Raw genomic sequence first — 20,953 nt, 5'->3', positions numbered from 1 at the left:
ACCATTGAGACACTAAGTTTAGACCACTGAGATATTTTTGCCTAAACACTGTATATGGGTAAATTGTATAGTATGTAAATTACATTCCAAAAAAACTGTTTAAAGGGCAAACCCAGGAGTCTCACTTGTGGAAGTTGAAAAAAAAAATCAATATAGGGCCAGAGAAATGGCTGAGTGGGTAAAGAAAGGCACTTGCCTTATAATCCTTTCCTGGGACCAGTGTGAAAGATGAGAGACCATACTTCCAAAAGTGGTTCTGACCTCCACATGCACACTGAGGCACACATGTATGTCCCTCCCAACACACACACACACACACACACACACACACACACACACACACACACACACACAGCACCATCACCAACAAATTATTTCAAGAGAACCACAGGCCTAAAGGTTTCTGGCATAAAAATGTTTAAGGAAATGGAAATTCTAATTACCCTGGTCTGATTGTCATACAGGGTATACATTTTCTAAATTATACTGTACTCCATAAATGTACATAAATATTATGTGCCGATTAAAACTTAAAACTAATAATGAGGAGAAATTATTAAGGAGTACAAAGTCAGAGAGAACAGACTCTAGTCTTTGTATAGTTGAATTTGAAAACAGGTAGAAGAGAGGGTTTCAATGTTTGTATCACACACACACACACACATACACACACACATACACACACGCACACACCCATACCCATTTTTATGGTAATATGCTAATTATCCTGATATTATCATTATTACATCAAAAACACCAGTGAACCCTAGAAATAGGAATCATATGTGTTAATCATAATGGCTTAAAAAAGTAAGTAAAAACATCTGCCAAGAGACTAAAATAAAAACTTATCACTTAAGCCTACAAGGGTTAAATGGCTTGTTCCAAATCCCACAGGGAATGAATGAGCAACAGATGGAATTTGAACCAAGCAATATGGCTTTATAACTATCTTTTCCATGAAAGGAAAGTGTCCTTTTCAGTCAGGAAAAAGTATTAGCTTGCTGTTGTTTATTTGAGATATCATCTCATTATGTTGCCCAGGCAGTATTTGAACTCATGGTTTTAAATGATCTTTCTGCCTCCTACACAGCTGGGAATGTGGTATGTACAAACCATGCCTGGTTAAAATATTGTTACTATTGATATAGAAGTGGTGAGTCATGTTCACTTACCAAGCTGTGGGACAGAATAGGAGACTCAGGCCTCCTGTGGTCAGGAAAAAATGAATCCTAAGGCAGGAATCAGGGCTTCAAGAGTAGGCCCTTACCACTCTTTTTCTTGGGCAAATACGTAGACAGACATTCACTAAGTCACATTCTAAGAACATTAGAAATACCTACGAAATAGTTCAAATCTTGAAAACAGCCTGTAATCCTATCTACCCAGGAGGCTGAGGCAAGATTGCCTGTGCTACAGAGTGAGCTCAAGCTAGACCAAGAAACAGTGAGACCTTTCTGTGGTGTTGGAGAAACAGCAACTAGACATATAGCTTAGTGGAGTGATTGCTTGGCATTCTTGAGGCCCTGAATTCAATCCCCAGTTGTAAGGAAGAAAAAGAAGGAAAGGAAGGGAGGGAGGGAGAGAGGAAGGGAGGGAGAGAATAAAGGAGGGAGGGAGAGAGGGAAGGAGAAGGGAGGCAGGGAAGGAAGGAAGGAAGGACAGATGGAAGGAGAGTCAGTCAAGTCAACTCTGGGGCTATGGATGTGTGGCTTACTGGTGGAGTGTTCTCGTGTATGAAGCCCTGAATTTGATCATTGGCACCACTTTAAGAAGAAACTTCAATGGCAATAGGTACTACTAATAATGAGGTTGCAGAGATCACTTTGTCAAGAAACAATCTAGTTTTCTCCAAATAGGAAGTTATGAACACAAGATCAAGATCAACCATCCTCCTTGGTTAGAAGCTCATAGCTATGAATTCAAACATGGCTCCTCATGGACAGGGTTTGTTTGTTTATATATTCATTTTTGCTAGAGATTGAATACAGGGCCTTGGACCTCTAACTCTAAGCTGTATCTACAATCCAGTCTGAAGGGCTTGGAAACAATCCTATTTCATATATTTATATCTTTCCATTTTTATATATGTATTGATGAAATTCAGAGATCTACTTTTAAGTCTGTATATAAAGTATAGCAGACTGTATTCATTCACAACTTGCTTTTTAACTACAATTTTTGTTTGTTCTGAGACAGGGCCTCACTCTATAACTCTACTGTCCTAGAACTTGCTTTGTACACTAGTCTGAACTCAAACTCACAGAGGTCCACCTGCTTCTGCCTCTCAAGTGCTGGGATTAAAGGTGTGCACCACCACATCTGGCCTACCTCTGTTCATAAAGACCTTCCCATGGTGCCCTCTAACCTTACTTGGCATTACCAGCTGCTCTCTACATGCTTCCCGACACATTATACCTTTATTATACTTTCATCCACAGTGCATGTGTTATCTTTCTACAACTTCACACACATTTTATACTATCCATCTTTTACAGTTTTGTTTTGGAAACAGGGTCTTATGCAGCCAAAATTGGCCTAGAACTCACTATGTAGCCTTGGCAGATCTTGAACTCAGAATGATCCCCCTGCATCAGTTTCCTCAGGGCTGTGATTTCAGGTGTGCATCCCCAACCTAGTTATCATTTGGAGCTGGACTGGTTTGCACAGGTCTCAAGTACAGCTTTTGCACAGAACCAGGAACAGTAGCACCTGAGGTTACAAATTATCTGGCCAGAGCACAAAGGCTGGGCTGAGGCCTAACAGCCTGCAGGATAATCTGGCACTCACAGGTGATGTTTAAATAATCTGACTGTGAACTCTGGGTGCAAGCATTTCTACTTTGCTACAATTAACTCCACCATAAGAAACTTTGCTCCTAAAAGATCTGCTCTGGCACCACTACCTGTCACATGCTACAGTTGCTGAGCTAATAGACACAGGATGACATTACTTTTATCTTCCTCCCAATACTAACAAATGCTATAGAATTAAGGGTTTATACTGCTTTTGATGCAAGGCTAAAACAGCCACTACTAAAATTCCAGCTTTTAAATAAACATTGAGGGTACATGCCTTTGAATAACTTATGAACACACTTGGAAACTGCTGTTCCAACCCTTGTTGAGTTTACTTTGGGGACTGAAAACCAAGTATGGTAAGTTATAAACTTTCCTCATGCTGATAACCTCACTGAGTACACTCCAGGGAGTCCTAAGGAAAAATCAATAAGCACAACAGACACAACTCCAGCATCTAACATATATTATCTCATTAGAGCCTTGAAAAGAAGACATGGCAGGGAGGTAACAGGAACACAGAGAGGTTAAAGTAATGCCCAAAGAAATCCAGTGGCAAAGTGCTTGTTACCTGTTGAGTTCTATGTTAAGTGCTTCATTTACTGCCTACTCAGTCCACACCACAAGCCATACAAAGGTCTGGTGTTTATCCTCCTTTTTATTTTATAATGACTTCAAAGACTGTGTGTGTGAGTACAAGTGCCTATGAGGCCAAAAGAGGTCACTGGATCCCCGCAGCTGGAGGGGCAGCTGTGATCTCCTCCAATGTGGGAACTGGGAATAAAACTTAGATATTCTGTAAGAGCAGTATGTTTTCTTAATCACTGAGCCATAGCTCCAGTTTCTACTTGTCATTTTTCAGGAGAAATGAGGCTTAAAAAGATACAACTATGCCAGTGGTGAAGGCTCACACCTTTAACCCCAACATTTTGGGAAGCAAAGGCAGGCGATCTCTGTGAGTCCAGCCTGGTCTACAAATTAAGTTCTAGAACAGCCCAGGCTACACAGAGAAATCCTTGAAAAATATTGAAAAACAAAACAAAAACAAATAACAACAAAAGATGAAAATGCTCATGTAGAAACATGTACAACCCAGAGAAGCAAAAATCTGAGTTTAGCTGAATCTAGTGGGTCACTCTTGTAAAAAGTGCATTCAACAAGCTAAGAGAATTCTTGCAAATTCATGGCCCGAATGGCCTGCATAGCAAGTTCTAGGATAGCTACGGCTACATAGTGAGATATACACACTCCAAAACAAAAACAAAGAGCTGAGATGATGGCTTAGTGAGAAAGTGTTTATCTGCTGTACAAGTATGAGGACCTTACTTTGGAATCCAAGCATTTACATAAAAATCCAGGCAGGTGTGTGTGTGTATGTGTGTGTGTGCACGCAAACCTATAATCCCACTGCTAGGAGGTGAGCAGAAGGATCCATGAAGCTTGCTGGCCACCTAGTGTACCTAACTGGTTATCTACAGGTTCAGTTAGGGACCTGTCTCAAACAATGAGATGGAGAAGAGACTGAGCAAGACACCCAGTGTCAACCTCTGACCTGACATGCATCACCCACACAGGCAGATGCACTATAAACATCACACACAACCTGGGCTTTTCTATTCTGCTCTTTTCCACTCCTGGTCAGACCAATTCTTGATAGTGCTTTGCTATCATCTTGCTGTATTGCCTACATATCCACCTCAGACTCAAGTGATCCTCCTGCCTCAACTCTCTTTTTTTTTTAAATGAATGAGACAATTTATTAATCCAGCATTCTAATGCTTCTTGCTCGCAGCTGCCACCTGTCCAGCGATCCTGTCCAGAGTTCTCTGTCCCTGAGGTGTTAGCTTATGACCCCCATCTTGGTCCTTTTCCACCATTTTCAGCCCCTCCAGGGCTTGGAGGACCCGGTGAGCCACACTCTTAGAGCCTCTGCTCAAGTAGCTGGGCCTGACACGGTTTCTCTGCTGTACTCCGTAGATCTTGGTCATGGAACCAACCCCTGCACCACCACGAGGTACAGGTGTCGTGCTGTGGAAGCAGCTCCTGTGTAGAACCAGCTCTGTCACATGGGGCAAGTTCTGTATGTTTGGCCAGCTTGACTGTGTCTACCTACTCAGGGACTTTCAGCTTCCCGGACTTTTTGAGGAAGGCTGCCAGAGCTCTGACGAACTCCTGCTGGTTAACGTCTTTTACAGTAACTCCAGGCATCACGAGGCCTCTGCACTGCCAGCCAGAGGAAAGGGCTTGCCTCAACTCTTAAGCAGCTAGAATTACCAAGCACAGTGCCATAGTGTCAGCCATTCCATTTCTTGGAAGAGCTTTTATAGATACCTGTGAGATATCAGGTAAAATCGCTCTAAGAAAATCTGGATATTTTTCTCCTTAGCTACTTGTCACATTTATGACAATTTCTCTTATATGCAAAGAAACAGGCAAAAACGGTGTATGTGTGTGTGTGTGTGTGTGGGGAGGGGACTAAGTTAATGTTTACAGGAGAAATTTAGCCAAGCAGGTCCAACTGTAATGCTGGTGCCTGCACTGCTGATATTTCCTCCCCAAGCCAACCTCCCCAGGAATCTGCCAGCATGGCTAGAGACCACTGATTCTGGTGCTGGATCCGGCAATGGAGTGAGCCAATGAAAAAGAGCCAGGGGCATGATAGTCAAGGCCTTGAATCTGGAAACCTTCTGGACTGAGGCAGCAGTTCTAGCCCCATGGATCTCTCCTGAGACTATGTGGGAACCTGATTTATGGATGCGGGTTTTCTTTCTGGCTTGGAAATGAAAGGTGAATTCGGTGAGTTCCCCCACCCCCCCTTTGTCCCAATTCTTTTTGCCATTATTGCTAGTCTAAAATTTTCTTCCCAAGAGGAAGTTACCGCCTCCCACAACAAACATCATCAGGAACAGGCAGGCAAGTGTGAACTTATTCATAACCACCCCTCCTCTGGCCCTCTGGGCCACATCTGAGTCCTTGGCTGATGAGGAAGAGGGGCAGAGGGCACTCGCTGTGGCACTGGCAAAACCATCTCATCTTTCAAAGGCATCTGAATGCCTGGTGCTGGCTGCAAGCACCATCCCCGTACCCCTGCACCGGCCCCCCAACCCCCCAGCATCCATGATGTGGACTTTGTGCCATGGATTTTAACACCCCGCCTTCCCAACACTTACAGCCTCTTGTGGTTGGGCTCCCACAAGTCCCTGCCACACAGCAGACCCACTTGGCCCATAGGGCCTGACCAGTGGCTTATCCTGTCAACCTTGGCCCTGATACAGCCAACTGCCCTTGGGTTCCTACACCCCTGACTGACCTACCTTTAATCAGAAAGGTGGCCAATGAATTGGGGTGTGACTCTCCCTACTTTGAACAGTTGGCTATGCACTTACAAACCTATTATGACTGGTATAATATTCTTAAAGCAGTCCTGGAGCCTGCCATGTTCTTAAACTGGCAGTCAGCCTATCAAGATCTGGCTGAGAGTCAGGCACGCTTATATCCTGAATGTAAGTTTAAAATCACCCTAGACAAGCTGAGTAGCCACAGGGCATACATTAAACCCATTACCCAAGTTATTATCTGCCAACACGCCTACTTCAAACAGGTGGCCGATCTGTCTTTCAAGGACCTTAAGGCCTGCACTATCAGAGAGTTCTCTGCCTGCTTCCATAACCTTGTACAACAATCAAGTGAATCCTTTCTCACCAGGGTTCCTGAGGCAGTGGAGGAAAGGGTCGATTCGGGACCCACTCCAGACATGCTTATTAAACAACTGGCTTGGGAGGGTCTTAATGCCCTAACCCGAAATTCAGTTTTCCGAAGTCCATAATGATGACCTTCATAAATGGGTAGTAACCTTGATGCCGGGGCAGGCTCTAGAGTGGTTCTGACTGCCTCTCTTGATGCCCTGTTGGGTGACAGGCAAAGATTCCTACATAAAAGTTCAGAACAGTCCCATACACATCCTTATAAAGTCCCTTCAAGGAGCCCTTGAGAAGAGGGCACACCCATGGTTCATTTCTCACATCAGATCCCACTCCTGGCTGCCAGGAATCTTGGCTAAGGGTAATGAGATCACTGACTTAATGATAATGATTGTTGACCAGGGGTTCTTGGAACAGGTGAGAACATTGCATCAACAATTTCACCTTTCCTCATAAAATTTACACAAGCTCTTGCCAGATTATGCATCAAACAATAAAAACATCTTGCAAGATCTTATGCCACCTGCGCCCTGCTTGTGTCATTGGGGCCCCTCAATTAGGGGAGATGTCAACCCAAGAGGGTTACTTCTCAATGCTATTTGGCAGATGGACTTGACTCACTATCCCTCTTTTGGTAAGCTGAGATATGTACATGTTATTGTACAGACTTGCTGCTCTTCTGTATATGCTGAGGCCTTGACGGGAGAGAAAGCCTCCCACGCTCTCAAGGCAATGAAATCTGCTAATCACCCAGAGAGGTGATTAGAGTATGGCTCACAGAAATTCGAAAGGCCTCTGTTTAGGCTCCCTCCTTACACTCTGATATGCCCTCTGAGATGGCTGTCCTTTGAGAGCTGGTAGTCAATGATAGGTAAGAACCTGCTTTGCAGGCCAACCTAAGACGGGAAAGGTCCTCTATACTGAAGGCCCCCTGAGGTGGGGCCAACAAGGCTGGAGCAAAGAATTCTGACTCCCAATAGGTTATCAAAAATAAAAACAAAAGGGTGGAAATGTAGAAGGAACTTAGCTAAGCAAGCCCAGCTGCAATGCTTGCGCATACACCACTGAAACTTCCTCCCCAAGCCAACCTAGACTCTGCTGGCATGGCTAGAGACCACTGATGGTGTCCTGTTAAAGGACTGTCATCTGAAGGCCAGATGTGCAAAAACAAAACCAAAATTTACAAAGTTTTAAACAATCTGAGAATTGTGTCTCCAAGAAATAGATTACTTACAGTGCCTTCCACCTCTGAGTAGAGTTCTGACCAGAAGCTGAATGTACTTTTATCCAGTTGATACAGTCGAGATTTCTCAAATGTGTCTGAATCCATGATCTGTTCTAACTCTGGTGGTACTTGAGTTGTTGTTTTGTATATCCTTCTCTGAAATATTTTGAAGAAAAACACTTTAATGAGTATTTTTAAATTAAATAGTAGCAATTTGTGGTCAAACACTGAATGGTCTGTAGCATTAATTTGTCATGTAAGCTTGTAGAATTTGTCACATACATGTACATCTTGCATTTAGTCAAGAACACTGACCACTGAAACAATTGACACAGGAAGTTAAAAACAGACAAAAACAACTCCAAGGCCAGCTGACTAGGTGGAATGAGTTGTCAATACACTTTCAGTTTGCCTGTGTGAACCAAAGTTGTGACATCATGAGGGGACAATTCTTTCTGAGTATTTGGTATGTTTTACAATATAGAAAATAACACATGAAAAAGAGAAGTATGCTCACAATATACATTAACAGATACATTTAGTAATTTATTAGTAAATCATAATTAAACTTGGTCCTAGAGGTCAAATTAAGTAAGAGTTAGGGAGTGACAGAAACATATCAAATCTTATAACAAATTTTCTTATTATATCAAATTCTAAAAGATAATTTTAGCCACTAGGCCATAACACAGGGAACAGATACCAGAAAGACCTTCTACAAGTTTTACAACAAGTACTTTTCCTATTGTATGTTAACAACAACAACCACAAAAAGCTGAAGGCATTAAAGAATAACCGTACAATGATGCAGGTGGTTGTGGTATATGGCAGAGGGAGATGGATCTCTGAGTTCAAGGCCAGCCTGTCTACAGAGTGAGCTTCAGGACAGCCAGGGCTACCCAAAGATAAGCTGGGGGGGGGGGGGGCAGAAGATGAACTCTTTTTATTAGTAAACTATGTCAGATAAGTACTGAATAACTCACCCTGCTGTTTTGACACTACTTGTTACGTGTTTACTTCCAGCAAGGGTACTTCTGTAATTCTGAACTAATGAAGCTTTGAATGCCTAACTGTAGTAATTTTTAACACCTTGGACAAACTAAAGAGACTGAGGTATATATAACCTGACACTGACAGAGTTTTAAAATTAAAACTTACAGTCCAGAGAGTCATGAAGGGCTGAGAAATGTAGTTCAGTGGAGGAGCACTTGCCTGGCAAAGAACCTCATATACAGTGTAAATTAAAAGGAAACTTCAGAAGGACTGCAATGCTCAAGAAATAGATCCAGCAGTTAAAGGGAAAGGTTCTCAAGGACAACACAGATGAGTGTTGTCCAAAGTTAGGCCAAGGAACCTAAGACTAGAGCAGGCATAGACCTGCTCAAGTTTGATGGAAGGGCTGTCCTTTCCTTTGATTGGACATCAAAAGGCTTGGGACCCATTATAACATTGCAGACAACTTGTTTTGTTGTTACAAAGTCCGTTCACATTTCTAATTAAGCTGTTAATCACGGCTATCTCCAGGGAACTGTTAGCTTTCTACTGCACTATTTAACATTTTAAACAAAAGCAAAGGAGATATTTTCATGAAACACACGCACACACACTACTCATATTTTGGGGCCCCAAACAACATTTGTTCTAATAAGGATTTTCAAAAGGTGTGATAACTTTTAGAACGCTTGCAAAGTATATCCAGAAAAAATGGTTTCCTAATCTTGAGGGTGAGCATGGTAACATTAATGTCATGGGAAGTTACTATTCTAAAAATTTAGCACCTCCACTTAGAAAGCTTATACCAAGATAGAAGGGGTCAAGCCTCAGTCCAAGGATTCTAAGCACAGACAGGCTCAAGTTTGGCGGTAGGGCAGCTTTTTCCCTTTCATTAGACGCTTACAGGCTTGGGTCCCATTACAACGTTGCAAACAACTTCTGCCGTTCCAAAAACCCCCTCAAAGCCACAGTCATCATTGGGAAAAGGTAGGAAGCTCACTGGGTTACGGAGTATAGACCAGCGCTGCAACCGGGCAAACATTAAGGGGCTTGGGTCGAGGATCAGGCTGGCCTAAGGATGTCTGTCCAGAGGCTGAGGTCAGGGGGTCCCCCGTCAAAGCTCACCTGCCGCTGTGCTAGGAAGGTCTCCCAAAGATACACGGTCCAGGAAAAGAGCAACACAGCCCCGAAGATTCGCTTCTCCGCAGGAAAGTCCCACATAGCGTCCACCGATGCCCACATCCCCATGGTCACCCAATCTCACCCGCTCCTTCGGCGTGCACCGGTGCCACACCGACACGCTTCCCTCAGAAAGTGGCAGCGGTGTCACAACGATACCGGCCCCTTCCGATGGCTTCTTCAGACGCCCATTCCCTCAGCTTTGCCAGCAGTGTCACAAAGACACTCTTCCCCCTCTTACTCCTCAAGGACCTACTTATTTCTGCTAGAATAAGACTTGCCCCACCTTCCTCACTTCCGGCTTGAAGAGTGAGCGGTGGTGCACCTGAAACATCCCTCCGGGTTCTGCGCGAGGGATTCCAACTCAAAGGTTCCGGCCTTTTTCCTGGAAGAGTCTGTGGTCGCCGCCCCTCCCTTGCTTTGGCGGGTTTCCAGAGAGGCCTGTGAACTGCGGTACTATACCGCGGGTATATAGTCTGGGTAAGCAGGGTCATAGAAATATTTAGCGGGAACTGACAGGGTAGACTCCATTCCCACCACCTAGAAGTAGCTGGGAAGGATGAGAGAGGCTCTAAAACTTACTTTTTCTTCTGTTTAGTGCCGTTCAAAGGTTAAATGTGGATCTCCAGGATAACTAGCCAAACGAGGTATTTGGGGTTGTTTGGCTTGTCTTGGAAAGTTCTGACTTCGGGAATATTAGAGATGAAAATGACACTAGTTATTAGGATTTTTCATTTACACATTTCCGCTCATCCCCCCACGCCCAAGTGAAGTCAGAGGAGGTATTTACCTGTGTGTCCTGGAACTGCATGTCTCACCTCAAATAGGCAGGTTTGGCGGCTACTGCCTTTAGGCCCAGCAAGACCTTGTTTCAGACAGACAGACAGACACACACACACACACACACACACACACACACATCCCATGACAGCTCAGTACCATTTTTTTGCCTTGGAATTCATCAGTGAAATGGGGTCACTGTGGCCCCTGTTAATACATTGACTTTACTTGAAAAGTGAAGTCAAGTAAATATAATTTACTTAATAGTTTCTATGAACTAATGTTGCCAATTTGTATAATCATTATGGCGAATTGGGATAAATCTGTAGCTCCAACTAAAATATATAGCTCTAATTTAAAATATAATGCTAAAAGATGTTGAGACTAAGGTTTCAAATTTCTCAACTGTGACTAAATTCATCCACATGAGAGTAATCAGTAGAAGTCACTTGACAAAGTGAATTGCTTCAATATAATAGGATCACAAATTCTTCCGAAACCAAATGTTATTTGGGGATTTTTGCTTTCGGCAAAATTAGTGGTGCACCTGATTGAACTGTCAGCTGAACTTTAAGTTTTGTTCGAGGACCTGGGGAATATTTTTACTTGATAGGGTGTGAGGCAAATGGCGTGAAAACAAGAATCACAGACAAGGAGAGACAGAGATCTCTAACAAGTGCTACCTCCTCAGCCAGAAGGTCTGAGGAGGAGGAGGTTTTGTCCCTATCCTCCTTTTCTATGGCCGGTTGGATGTCCTGTACCAGCACCCATCATGGTGTTGTAGAGTTTTATGGAAAAATACAAGCATATCCTCGCCCCTGTGTCAGCAAAGGGGTGGGTGACTGCCATTATGATGTTAGGGGATATCTCCATTGTACCAATGGTAGACTGGTATTCCTGGGTAGGAAAGCCCAACGTTTATAGTCAGGGCTTAATCCTGGATCATCAAAGGTGAGGAAGTTTAGGTGAAACAAGGCCTCTGCCAAAGCCAGGTGAGGGTTACATTTGGACTCAGGAGAGGTAAACTGAGTCAGCAACTCCTTTAGAGTCTAACTGGAACTTTCTACTTTTGTCTGGCTTTGAGGATTTTAGGGAATCCTAAAAGTATGAGGCAGCAAACTCATTGAATTGTTGAGAGGCATAGAGTCATTATCTGTCTTCAGAGCACAAAGCACACTCATAACCAGCATAGCAGATTTCATAGCCTTGACTGCGTGGGAGGCTTTCTCTCCCGTCAAGGCCTCAGCATATACAGAAGAGCAGCAAGTATGTACAATAACATGTACATATCTCAGCTTACCAAAAGAGGGGTAGTGAGTCAAGTCCATCTGCCAAATAGCATTGAGAAGTAACCCTCTTGGGTTGACATCTCCCCTAATTGAGGGGCCCCAATGACACAAGCAGGGCGCAGGTGGCATAAGATCTTGCAAGATGTTTTTATTGTTTGATGCATAATCTGGCAAGAGCTTGTGTAAATTTTATGAGGAAAGGTGAAATTGTTGATGCAATGTTCTCACCTGTTCCAAGAACCCCTGGTCAACAATCATTATCATTAAGTCAGTGATCTCATTACCCTTAGCCAAGATTCCTGGCAGCCAGGAGTGGGATCTGATGTGAGAAATGAACCATGGGTGTGCCCTCTTCTCAAGGGCTCCTTGAAGGGACTTTATAAGGATGTGTATGGGACTGTTCTGAACTTTTATGCAGGAGAATGATAGTGTTCGAATAGCCTGTATTGCATAGTGGCTGTCCGAAAATTTGACAGGCTCATCCTGACAGAATTCAAAGATCCTCAGAAGCCCCAACAACTCCCTCAATGGACTGATCTAGGATTTGGAACGATGTAACATCCTTCAAGCCTGTCCTCTGTAGTAAAATCCATATCTTTGTTGGCATCAGAAAAGGCCACAGTGGCCTTAGGGATTGGGCTAGAATTGGGTAGGTTGTAGGGCTTAATTTCAATAGGTAAATGGGGAAGGGCCACTAGGTGGTTATCTGGAGATGGGTGGTTATCAAGAGTGCCTGTCATCACTTCTTGAAGACTAAGGGAATCTTCCCATAGAGTTTGAGAGTGCTTAAGAGAAAAGGGCCGTATTATCTTATCAGGTTTCTTATTATAGCTTCCTCTTGCCAAGCCCCTTGCCTTAACAGCAAGTTTAAAGGTGATTTCATATTTGAAGGCTACCTTATGTAGATCTGTCTGAACTTGGTACAACCACATGAGGGGCCCACTTTGACACAGGGCCCCTAGGATCTCCTCTGTAGTCCACATAATTATTGCCAGCAAAGGCCTCAAAGGGTTATGTCTATTAAGGCTCGTGTCAGACAAGCAGGTCATTATCTTCTGCTGGAGTCTCTTATCGTCCTGGATAAAGGTGATCTTAGTAGAGGGGCCATCAGGGCTCTCCAATAGGGAGAAGAGATTTCTCATCTCTTGGTCAGGGATCAGAAGAAATGGCTTTAACCAATTAACAGTCCCACACAGTTTTTGAAGCTCCACCAGGGAGTAGGTCACTTTCCAAGAAACAGAGAAAGCCAGGGGGCTCTAATCTGCTTAGAAATAGTGAATCCCAGAAAGGCATATGGGGGAGCCTGAATTTTTTCAGGGGGCAGCCCACAGATTAAGCTCTTCTAAGTCTTTTAGTAGCTGTTCATTAACTCCTTGTAAAAGAGCCAAATCAGGATGTGGCAGCATAATGTTCATATAGTGGACAGTCAGTATATCTTTAGGGACGACCCATAGCACCTCAGCCACAAAAAGCTGGCAGATGGTGGGACTATTGTTTATTTCCTGTAGGAGGACTGTCCATTGGTATCTCTTAGTTGGTCTTTGTGTATTAAGTTCCCACACTGTAAAGGCAAAGCCGCATCTGTCCTGTGGTGCCAGGGGGATTTGGAAAAAACAGTCCTTAATCTCCCCTAGTGTGTGACAGGAGGGTGGGAGGGCACCAGGATGAGACAGTCCGCCTGAGTAGTTCCCATTTCTTCTATTTGTTCATTGATAGCTCTCAGATCTTATAAGAGTCTATATTTTCATGACTTCTCTTTTTATGACAAAGATGGGAGCATTATGTCTACTGGTCAAGGGTTCTAAGTGACCAAATATGCGTTGTTCCTCAACCAGTTCTTTGATTGTGGACAATTTTGGTTCAGTGATTGGCTACTGATCTACCCAGATATTGACATGTGATAGCCAGGCCAGTGGTATGGGGTTAGGTTCAGTGATTGCAGGAGGCTCTGGGTGGGCAGTATCAGACTTGGGGATGATCCCCTTTTAGGTGGCCTATTAGGCTCAATTGTTCATGTTCCATGATATCATCAAAGAAGGCCCAATCATCTGTTTTAAGAATGACACCCATAACCTTTCATACGTCCCTGCCCCAAAGTGTGCGAGGAACATCAGCAACAGTAGAATCTCATCTAGCTGCACAGTCATCATGGGCGAAGGCGGAAACACGGGGAGAGTTTAATATACAGTAGGCTTGGAGCCATTCTCTCTTATTGACAGGGCTGGGGGGCGCCCCTTTTGGAGTTTAAATGATCTCCAAGTTTATCAGAGTTCTGAGACCTGCAGTCTCGTGCCCAGTGAAATCCTTTATTACAGTCAGGGCACTATGTTCTTGGCCTAGCGTTAAGGGCAGTCCCCTCAGAGATGTCCTGTCTTTCTGCAGCTCCAGTGGGAGTCAGGGTGCTTATAGGGCCTGCCCCAGGGTCAAGGTCTCTGGTGGCTACTACCCATTTATGGGGGACATCATTACGGTCTGCTGCCACCGCTTAGCATGCTGGGGTGTTTCGAACCTCCCAAGCCAACTGTTTAACAAGCATGTCTGGAGTGGGTCCCCAATCTACCCTTCTCTCCACTGACTGCCTCAGGAACCTTTGTGAGAAAGTCTATAAAGAACTCGCTTGTCTTTTGTACAAGGTTATGGAGGTAGGCAGAGAGATCTCTGGGAGTGCAGGCCTTAAGGGCCTTGAAAGACAGATCGGCCACCTGAGTGAAGTAGGCGTGTTGGCCAATAGTAACTTCCACAACTGGAGGCTTTGTTAGAATTCTTCTGAATCATCATTAACATTTTTTATGTATAGTTAATCAAAATGACATGATTATAAATTAGAATTCTTCTGATTAGCATTGCAATATAAATAGCTGATCAAACTAAAATAATTTTGATAACATATAAACATAAATTGTAAATTTATATCATCAGTCTGTTAGTGAGCTGGATATGCTGGGGCAAATGATAGTTTATAGAAATAAGAGCATATTTAGGGATGGAGGATGACTCAGCAGTTAAGAGCACTGCTGCTCTTGCAGAGGACCCAGTTTGATTTCTAGTGCCCACATGGGAACTTATAGCCACCTGTAACTCTAGTTCTAGGGTATCCAATAACTTCTTTTGGGCTCTATGGACACCAGGAAAACAAGTGGTTACAGACATGCAGGCAATAATACCCTTACCCCCTTTCTCCACCCGAACACACACACACACACACACACACACACACAGACATACAGACACACACACACATACAGACACACACACACATACAGACACACACACATATACAGACACACACACAGACACACACAGACACACACACACACACACACACACACACACACACACACACACACAAACACAAATTCCAGGCCATGCTGGGCTACCTAGTGAAACCTTGCTTAAAAAAACCACCCACCATGTTCTCATTTATGCACATTCCCACCTTTACTCACTTCTGAGTAATCTAGGGGTCCCCAGACCGCATACATTTCTTATGACAAGGACCAGCTTGAGACAGCCTATTTGCAAACCATGGCCCTCTGTGACTGGCTTCTCCAGTGTCTTCAGCATGGACCTCAAAGTCACAGCCCTGATCCCTCTCTCCCTTCTCCATCTGCTCCCACTCCAGTCTGGCTATCTTGCATTACCATGAGGTCCCAAGCCTGCAGAGTCAGCACATACCTGTTTGTGTCAGGCAAATGTCTTACCACCAAGCCACAGAACCTGTTCTTGGAGACATTTCCAGCTATCACTACCCCACATTACCCACTGCACACAAAGTAGATGCTGGGCCCTGCTGAAGAGGGAACCAGATCTTTGCAGGGTGATTTCAATATAGTTCTCTATTTTATTGATACACCACTGCACACACAAGGAAAGCAGTGCTTTTCTGGAAAAGATTCGAGTTCGTCACATTTCAGATGTGGAAGTAAACCCTGACGTGGGCAAGGGACTCTGGCAGTCAGAGCAGCTGCAGTAGGGTTCGGAGGAGCAGTCCCGCTTCACGGCAGGTTTCTGGGCGACGATCATCCCCTCCAGATCTCTCACTTTGTTTTCCACCATCTGAAGCTTTTTCAAAATCTTCTCTTGAAGACCCAAGGACAGGAAGATATTACTATTCTCTTGAATCTGGCGACCGCTTCCTTCTGGGTTGGCTAGCAAAGCCTGAAAAAAGTCTGAGCCCTTCTTGTAAAGTTGGTAGAGTGTGATCACAAACACCACTACTTTCTAAAACGAAACAAGAGTGTTACTTGGTCATATGTGCGAAATGTCACAGTTAGTTACAGAGCCGAAACAGCGTAAAGATCTAGTAACGACCATCCTTCGTTCCCAAGCCAAGCTTTCCCTTCAACAGAACACCTTCATACCTTCTTTTAACTGTTTTAAAAATATTTTAAGGATATACCTTATTATTTTATGGGTATTAGTGTTTTGCTTTCATGTGTGTAACTATACCATTTACATGCCTGGCTGGTGCCCAAGGAGGCCAAAAGAGAGGTTTGAATCTCCTGAGACTGGAGTTACAGATGGTTGTGAGCTCCTGTGTGGGTGCTTGGAATCAGACCTGGGTTCTGTAGGACAGTAGCCGATGCTCTTTGCTGAGCCATCTCTCCAGCCTCCCTACATTGAAGTCTTTTGATTACCATCAACTTACAAACTGGAGTGTTAAACAGGTCAGGGATTTAATTTGTATTTAGATAATAAAAAGTATGATAAGGGGCTGGAGAGATGGCTCAGCAGTTAAGAGCACCGGCTGCTCTTCCAGAGGTCCTGAGTTCAATTTCCAACAACTACATGGTATCTCACAACCATCTGTAATGAGTTCTGGTGCCGTCTTCTGCCATGCAGGAATACATGCAGATAGAACACTCATTTAAGAAAATAAATACATCTTAAAAAAAAAAAGAAAGAAAGAAAACAAATAAAAAGCATAATATTAAATGCCATTTGCTCAAAGTCTGTTACCATGTGGTGGGTTCTGTGTCAGAAGTTAGCTTACCAGCTTATGAGATATTCATGCAGGAGAACCCAGAACTTGATACACCAATGTGGACTCTGTCAATGTTCAAGACCACAGACTGAAACTGATAAAGTCAGGACTGGGGTCCAGGAATTCTCCCAAGCATAGAGGTCCAAAAAAGTGGATTTACTGATTGTGCTGGATAGTTTTATGTCAACACGGCACAAGTCATCTAAGAAGAGAGAATCCCGACTGAGAAAATGCCTCCATACGATGGAGCTGGAGTCAAGCCTGTTGGCCATTTTCTTAGTTGATGATGGATAGGGGAGGGTCCAGTCCTGTTGTGGGTGGGGCCACCCGTTGGTTGGTAGTCCTGGGTTCTATAAGAAAGCAGGCTGAGCAAGCCATGAGGAGCAAGCCAGTAAGCAGCACCCCTCCATGGCCTCTGCATCAGCTCCTGCCTCCAAGTTCCTGCTCTGCTTGAGCTCCTGACCTGACTTCCTTCCATGATGAAACAGTGATGTGGAAATGTAAGACAAACGTTTTCCTCCCAGGTTGGTTTGGTTGTGGTGTTTCATCACAACAATAGTAACCCTGACTAAGACATTGGTCTTGAAAATTTTGCTTTAATATGTTATGACAGATTCCTGGTAGGATTAGAATAAAACCATAACGTTTTCCCCCTTATAGCAATCAACACTGCTTATTGAATACACATAGGCTAAGATATACATTCTATCACTTTTAAGCCTCATAATAATCCTATAAAGCAGCACTTTTAGCAAGCCCATTTTACAGATAAGAAAACTTGGGTAGGGGTTAAATGAGTGATCTTAGTTCAGAGCAGATAGTCCACCAAAAATGTATACAAAGCAGTCAGACTTCTGAGTCCACAGTGTTACTTACTCTGTTGCATTTCACCATTTTGCTTGTGTGTCTCCCCCACCCCGTTTTTCTGCTCCTTTAGAGATAGGTTCTCATTTATCCAAGGCTGACCCTGCAATTTGCTCTGTAGTGAAGGATGACCTTGAATTTCCAATCATCCTACCACCCATCTTCCAAACGATGGAATTATGGTCATTCATCACCCTACCTGATTTCTGTTTTTGTGGTTTTGCCTAAAGTGTCCAAGTGTCCAATCATCTCTCTCTCTCTCTCATTGCACTAAACCAGAAAGTTTGTGTTCTTATTTTACACTCTTATTAGATAACTGAAATGTGTCTATGCATACATAATCTTGTATTGATAACATGTTTATTTGTTGGATTCTATTCTATGAGATTTCGAATAAAAATTAAATTTGAAATCCTAAAAATGAGGTCCAAACTCCAGCCTCGCTAGCTCTAACAAAACCATATGAATTTGAGTAGGAACCAAGTTTTTTCACTTCCAAAGTGGACATGATAATCTCTGGCCTGCCCATCATGTAGGGCTTTCTGACGTTAGACTTCAGATTCAACCATGATTTCTAATGGAAAAAAGAAAACTATAAAGTGATCCAGTAATAGCGCCTCTGTGTACTCATAAAAAACAACCATTTAAGAAAGCTCTCAGGATTGTCTACAGTTCCAACATTTTGTAGGTGAAGTGCTGAAGAAAAGAAGTCCAAAGTCAGCCTTCACTATCTAGTGAAATCTGAGGTCAGTCTAAGCTACAGAAGTCCTTCTTGACAAAACAGAACGAAAGCTCTCCTTAAGTTCTATCTTCATAAATTTCCACCGAGCCTCCACACATCCCATTTTCCATCAAGCCTCCATGCACCCCACTTTTCTCACTCCTCATGTGAAAAACTCCTTCTCATGGAGTTAAGATTTTTTTATAGCTCTAAGGACCATGTTATAAATGAGCTATTATTATCATTGTGGGTTAAACAAGATTATGCAAATTCCAAATGTCTCTTAAAATCCCAGTGTTTTAAACTTATATTTCCCCTAATGAGCCCTTGTATGTTTCTAGGGGCTTAGCTTGTTGATACATAATAACAAAATGAATTGGGATGACTTAACTCACACAACTCCTTATCAGTTAAACAGCAGAAACATTAACATGATTGGCAGTAATAAAACACACACACACACACACACACACACAAACCTGGTTGTCCTACACTGCTCATCCTATGAACAGTGTAGTACATGGAGGGCTCTGTGAGACAAATGATAATTAAGTTTTGGCTCAGATAACTTTCTCAAGTGATGAATTTGTCCAAAACAATTTTTGAGACAGGGTTTCTCTGTGTAGCCCTGGCCACCCTGGAACTCACTCTGTAGACTAGGCTGCCCTCAAACTCAGGAATCTACCTGCTTTTGCCTCCCAAGTGTTGGGATTAAAGGCATGTGCCACTACGACCCAGCCAGATCTATTTTATATTAGAGACAAGCCAAATACTATTGTGAGAAAAAGTATTTTTGCTCACAACCTAATTGGTGGAGGTTTTCAAGAATAGTGTAGTTTCAATCAACTCAAGAAACAGAGACAATGGCTTACCCCCGACCACTTACATGGACTTTTAAAACTGAGTAACAGCAATATAAAAGACAGGTAACCAAATTTAAATTTTAAGTCAGGAATGGTGGTGTTTGTTGTTGTCTTAGCCCTTGGTGGTGGGAGTTTGGGGTGAGGGCTTAATGAAGCAGGCAGATCGTAAACTTGAAGTCAGCCTCATTCTACAAGGCCAGCCTAAGGTACCACCCTGTCTTAGAACAACAAAACCCAACAAATCCCTTGCAAAAGACTTAAGTTTCTCTATAAGTATACAACCTGAATTGACCGAATGCTTCGTTTCCATAAGGCAAATAATCCGATTGCCAACAAAGTCAAAAAGGAAATCCCAAGGATGATTTGCACTGCTGGAGCGAGATTATCTAGTATCCCCAAGTTTGTTGGCTGAGGCACACTAGTAGTCTCTCCCACAAAAGTTGCTTGTAACCAATTCCATATTGAGCTGCGAGCAAGAGCATTTAAGAGGTTGTCCCAAGAAGAAGTTGAAGTTGGAAGTGTTGGCATTTTAAAACAGCAGCTCCAGGAACTACATGTGCAGAGACTTCAGGAATCTAGACATAAATTAGGGAAAGCAGTCAGGGAGTTGAGGCATTCTGGAGCCATTATGAGCTGTGCTTTGTGACGTCACTCTCCTAAGGCTCAGCCTCTTCCTACTCATCAGCGTTCACTCAAGAGCAAGCAGGTACAGGCCTGTGTTTTCAGCTCATGCATACTGTTTCCTCTGATCTCTGGCCCAGCAGTCTCCCATCATAGCACCTCCTACAATGACAGAAACTCCCAGTGTGTGCCTTGTCTGATATAGCAGCCAACATCACTAGAAATGGGGACAGCTTGGGCCAGGAATGTAACTCAGTTGGTAGTGTTCTTGCCTACTACACATGAAGTCCAAGGTTTGACTCCAATCACTACAAAAACAGGCCATGGTAGCTGTACTAGTTAGGTTTTTATTGCTGTCATGTGACCAAAAGCAACTTGTCCCGGAAAGGGTTATTTCACCTAGTAGATTATAGCCATAATCAAGGGAAGTCACGGCAGGAACTTGGAAGGAACTGAAGCAGAAGCCATGAATGAATGCCACTTATTAGCTTCCTCCCCATGGCTTGCTCAGCCTGCTTTTTGTTTTTTCTTTTCTTTTCTTTTTTAAAAATGTGTATGGGTATTTTGCCTGCACATATGTCTGTGAACCATGTACCTGCATAGGCCGGAAGAGGGCATTGGATCTCCTGGGACTGGAGTTACAGACATATAAGCCACCATATAGGTTCTGGGAATCCAACCCGAGTCCTTCAAACAAGTAGCTAATGTTCTTAATGGCTTGAGCTATCTATCTCTCCCCCCTCCCCTCCTCCCCCAGCCTGCTTTCTTATATAGCCCAGGACCATTTGTTGAGGAGTGGCATTTCTCAATGCGAGCTGACCCTTCCCCATTACTCATCAATCAAAAAATGTCCCTAGACGTACCTACAGGTCAACCTGATATAAGTATTTTCTTAGTTGACATTTCTTCTACCCAGATGACCCTAGCTTGTTACA

General features: G+C 43.4%; 2 protein-coding genes and 1 pseudogene across 3 annotated transcripts in view; all 3 read right to left on the bottom strand.

Annotated features, from left to right (window-relative positions):
* Positions 1-10,207, bottom strand: part of Zmpste24 (zinc metallopeptidase STE24) — a 40,547-nt gene extending 30,340 nt beyond the window's left edge. Inside the window, exons 1-2 of one of the 2 annotated variants that reach the window (XM_034503003.1) lie at positions 9,843-10,207; positions 7,734-7,880 (exon numbers count right to left, since the gene is read on the bottom strand). In XM_034503003.1, coding sequence (XP_034358894.1) covers positions 7,734-7,880; positions 9,843-9,965 — 270 coding nt within the window. In that variant the 5' untranslated portion in view covers positions 9,966-10,207. The remainder of the gene's footprint in view (positions 1-7,733; positions 7,881-9,842) is intronic. The other variant, XM_034503004.2, reaches the window with a different exon arrangement.
* On the bottom strand, positions 4,571-5,011 carry LOC117708974 (small ribosomal subunit protein eS19 pseudogene; annotated as a pseudogene).
* Positions 10,208-15,803: 5,596 nt separating the features above from the next.
* On the bottom strand, positions 15,804-19,987 carry Tmco2 (transmembrane and coiled-coil domains 2). The gene is made up of 2 exons (XM_034503005.2): positions 19,680-19,987; positions 15,804-16,186 (listed from the first exon to the last, which is right to left on the bottom strand). Exons 1-2 carry the CDS (start codon positions 19,923-19,925, stop codon positions 15,869-15,871), a joined length of 564 nt encoding a protein of 187 aa, XP_034358896.1. The 5' UTR covers positions 19,926-19,987; the 3' UTR covers positions 15,804-15,868.
* Between the last annotated feature and the right edge of the window lie 966 nt (positions 19,988-20,953).

Source organism: Arvicanthis niloticus, chromosome 5 (genome assembly GCF_011762505.2).
Source record: "Arvicanthis niloticus isolate mArvNil1 chromosome 5, mArvNil1.pat.X, whole genome shotgun sequence".
Taxonomy (NCBI): domain Eukaryota; kingdom Metazoa; phylum Chordata; class Mammalia; order Rodentia; family Muridae; genus Arvicanthis; species Arvicanthis niloticus.
Note: the sequence above shows the minus strand (reverse complement) of the source record. Positions and strands in the feature narration are given on the sequence as shown.

Coding starts and splice junctions, on each gene's coding strand:
- Tmco2 (XM_034503005.2), bottom strand. CDS start 19,925: ATGCCAACACTTCCAACTTCAACTTCTTCTTGGGACAACCTCTTAAAT. Junction 16,187..19,679: donor GAAGCATTCGGTCAATTCAG/GTTGTATACTTA, acceptor GTTTCGTTTTAG/AAAGTAGTGGTGTTTGTGAT.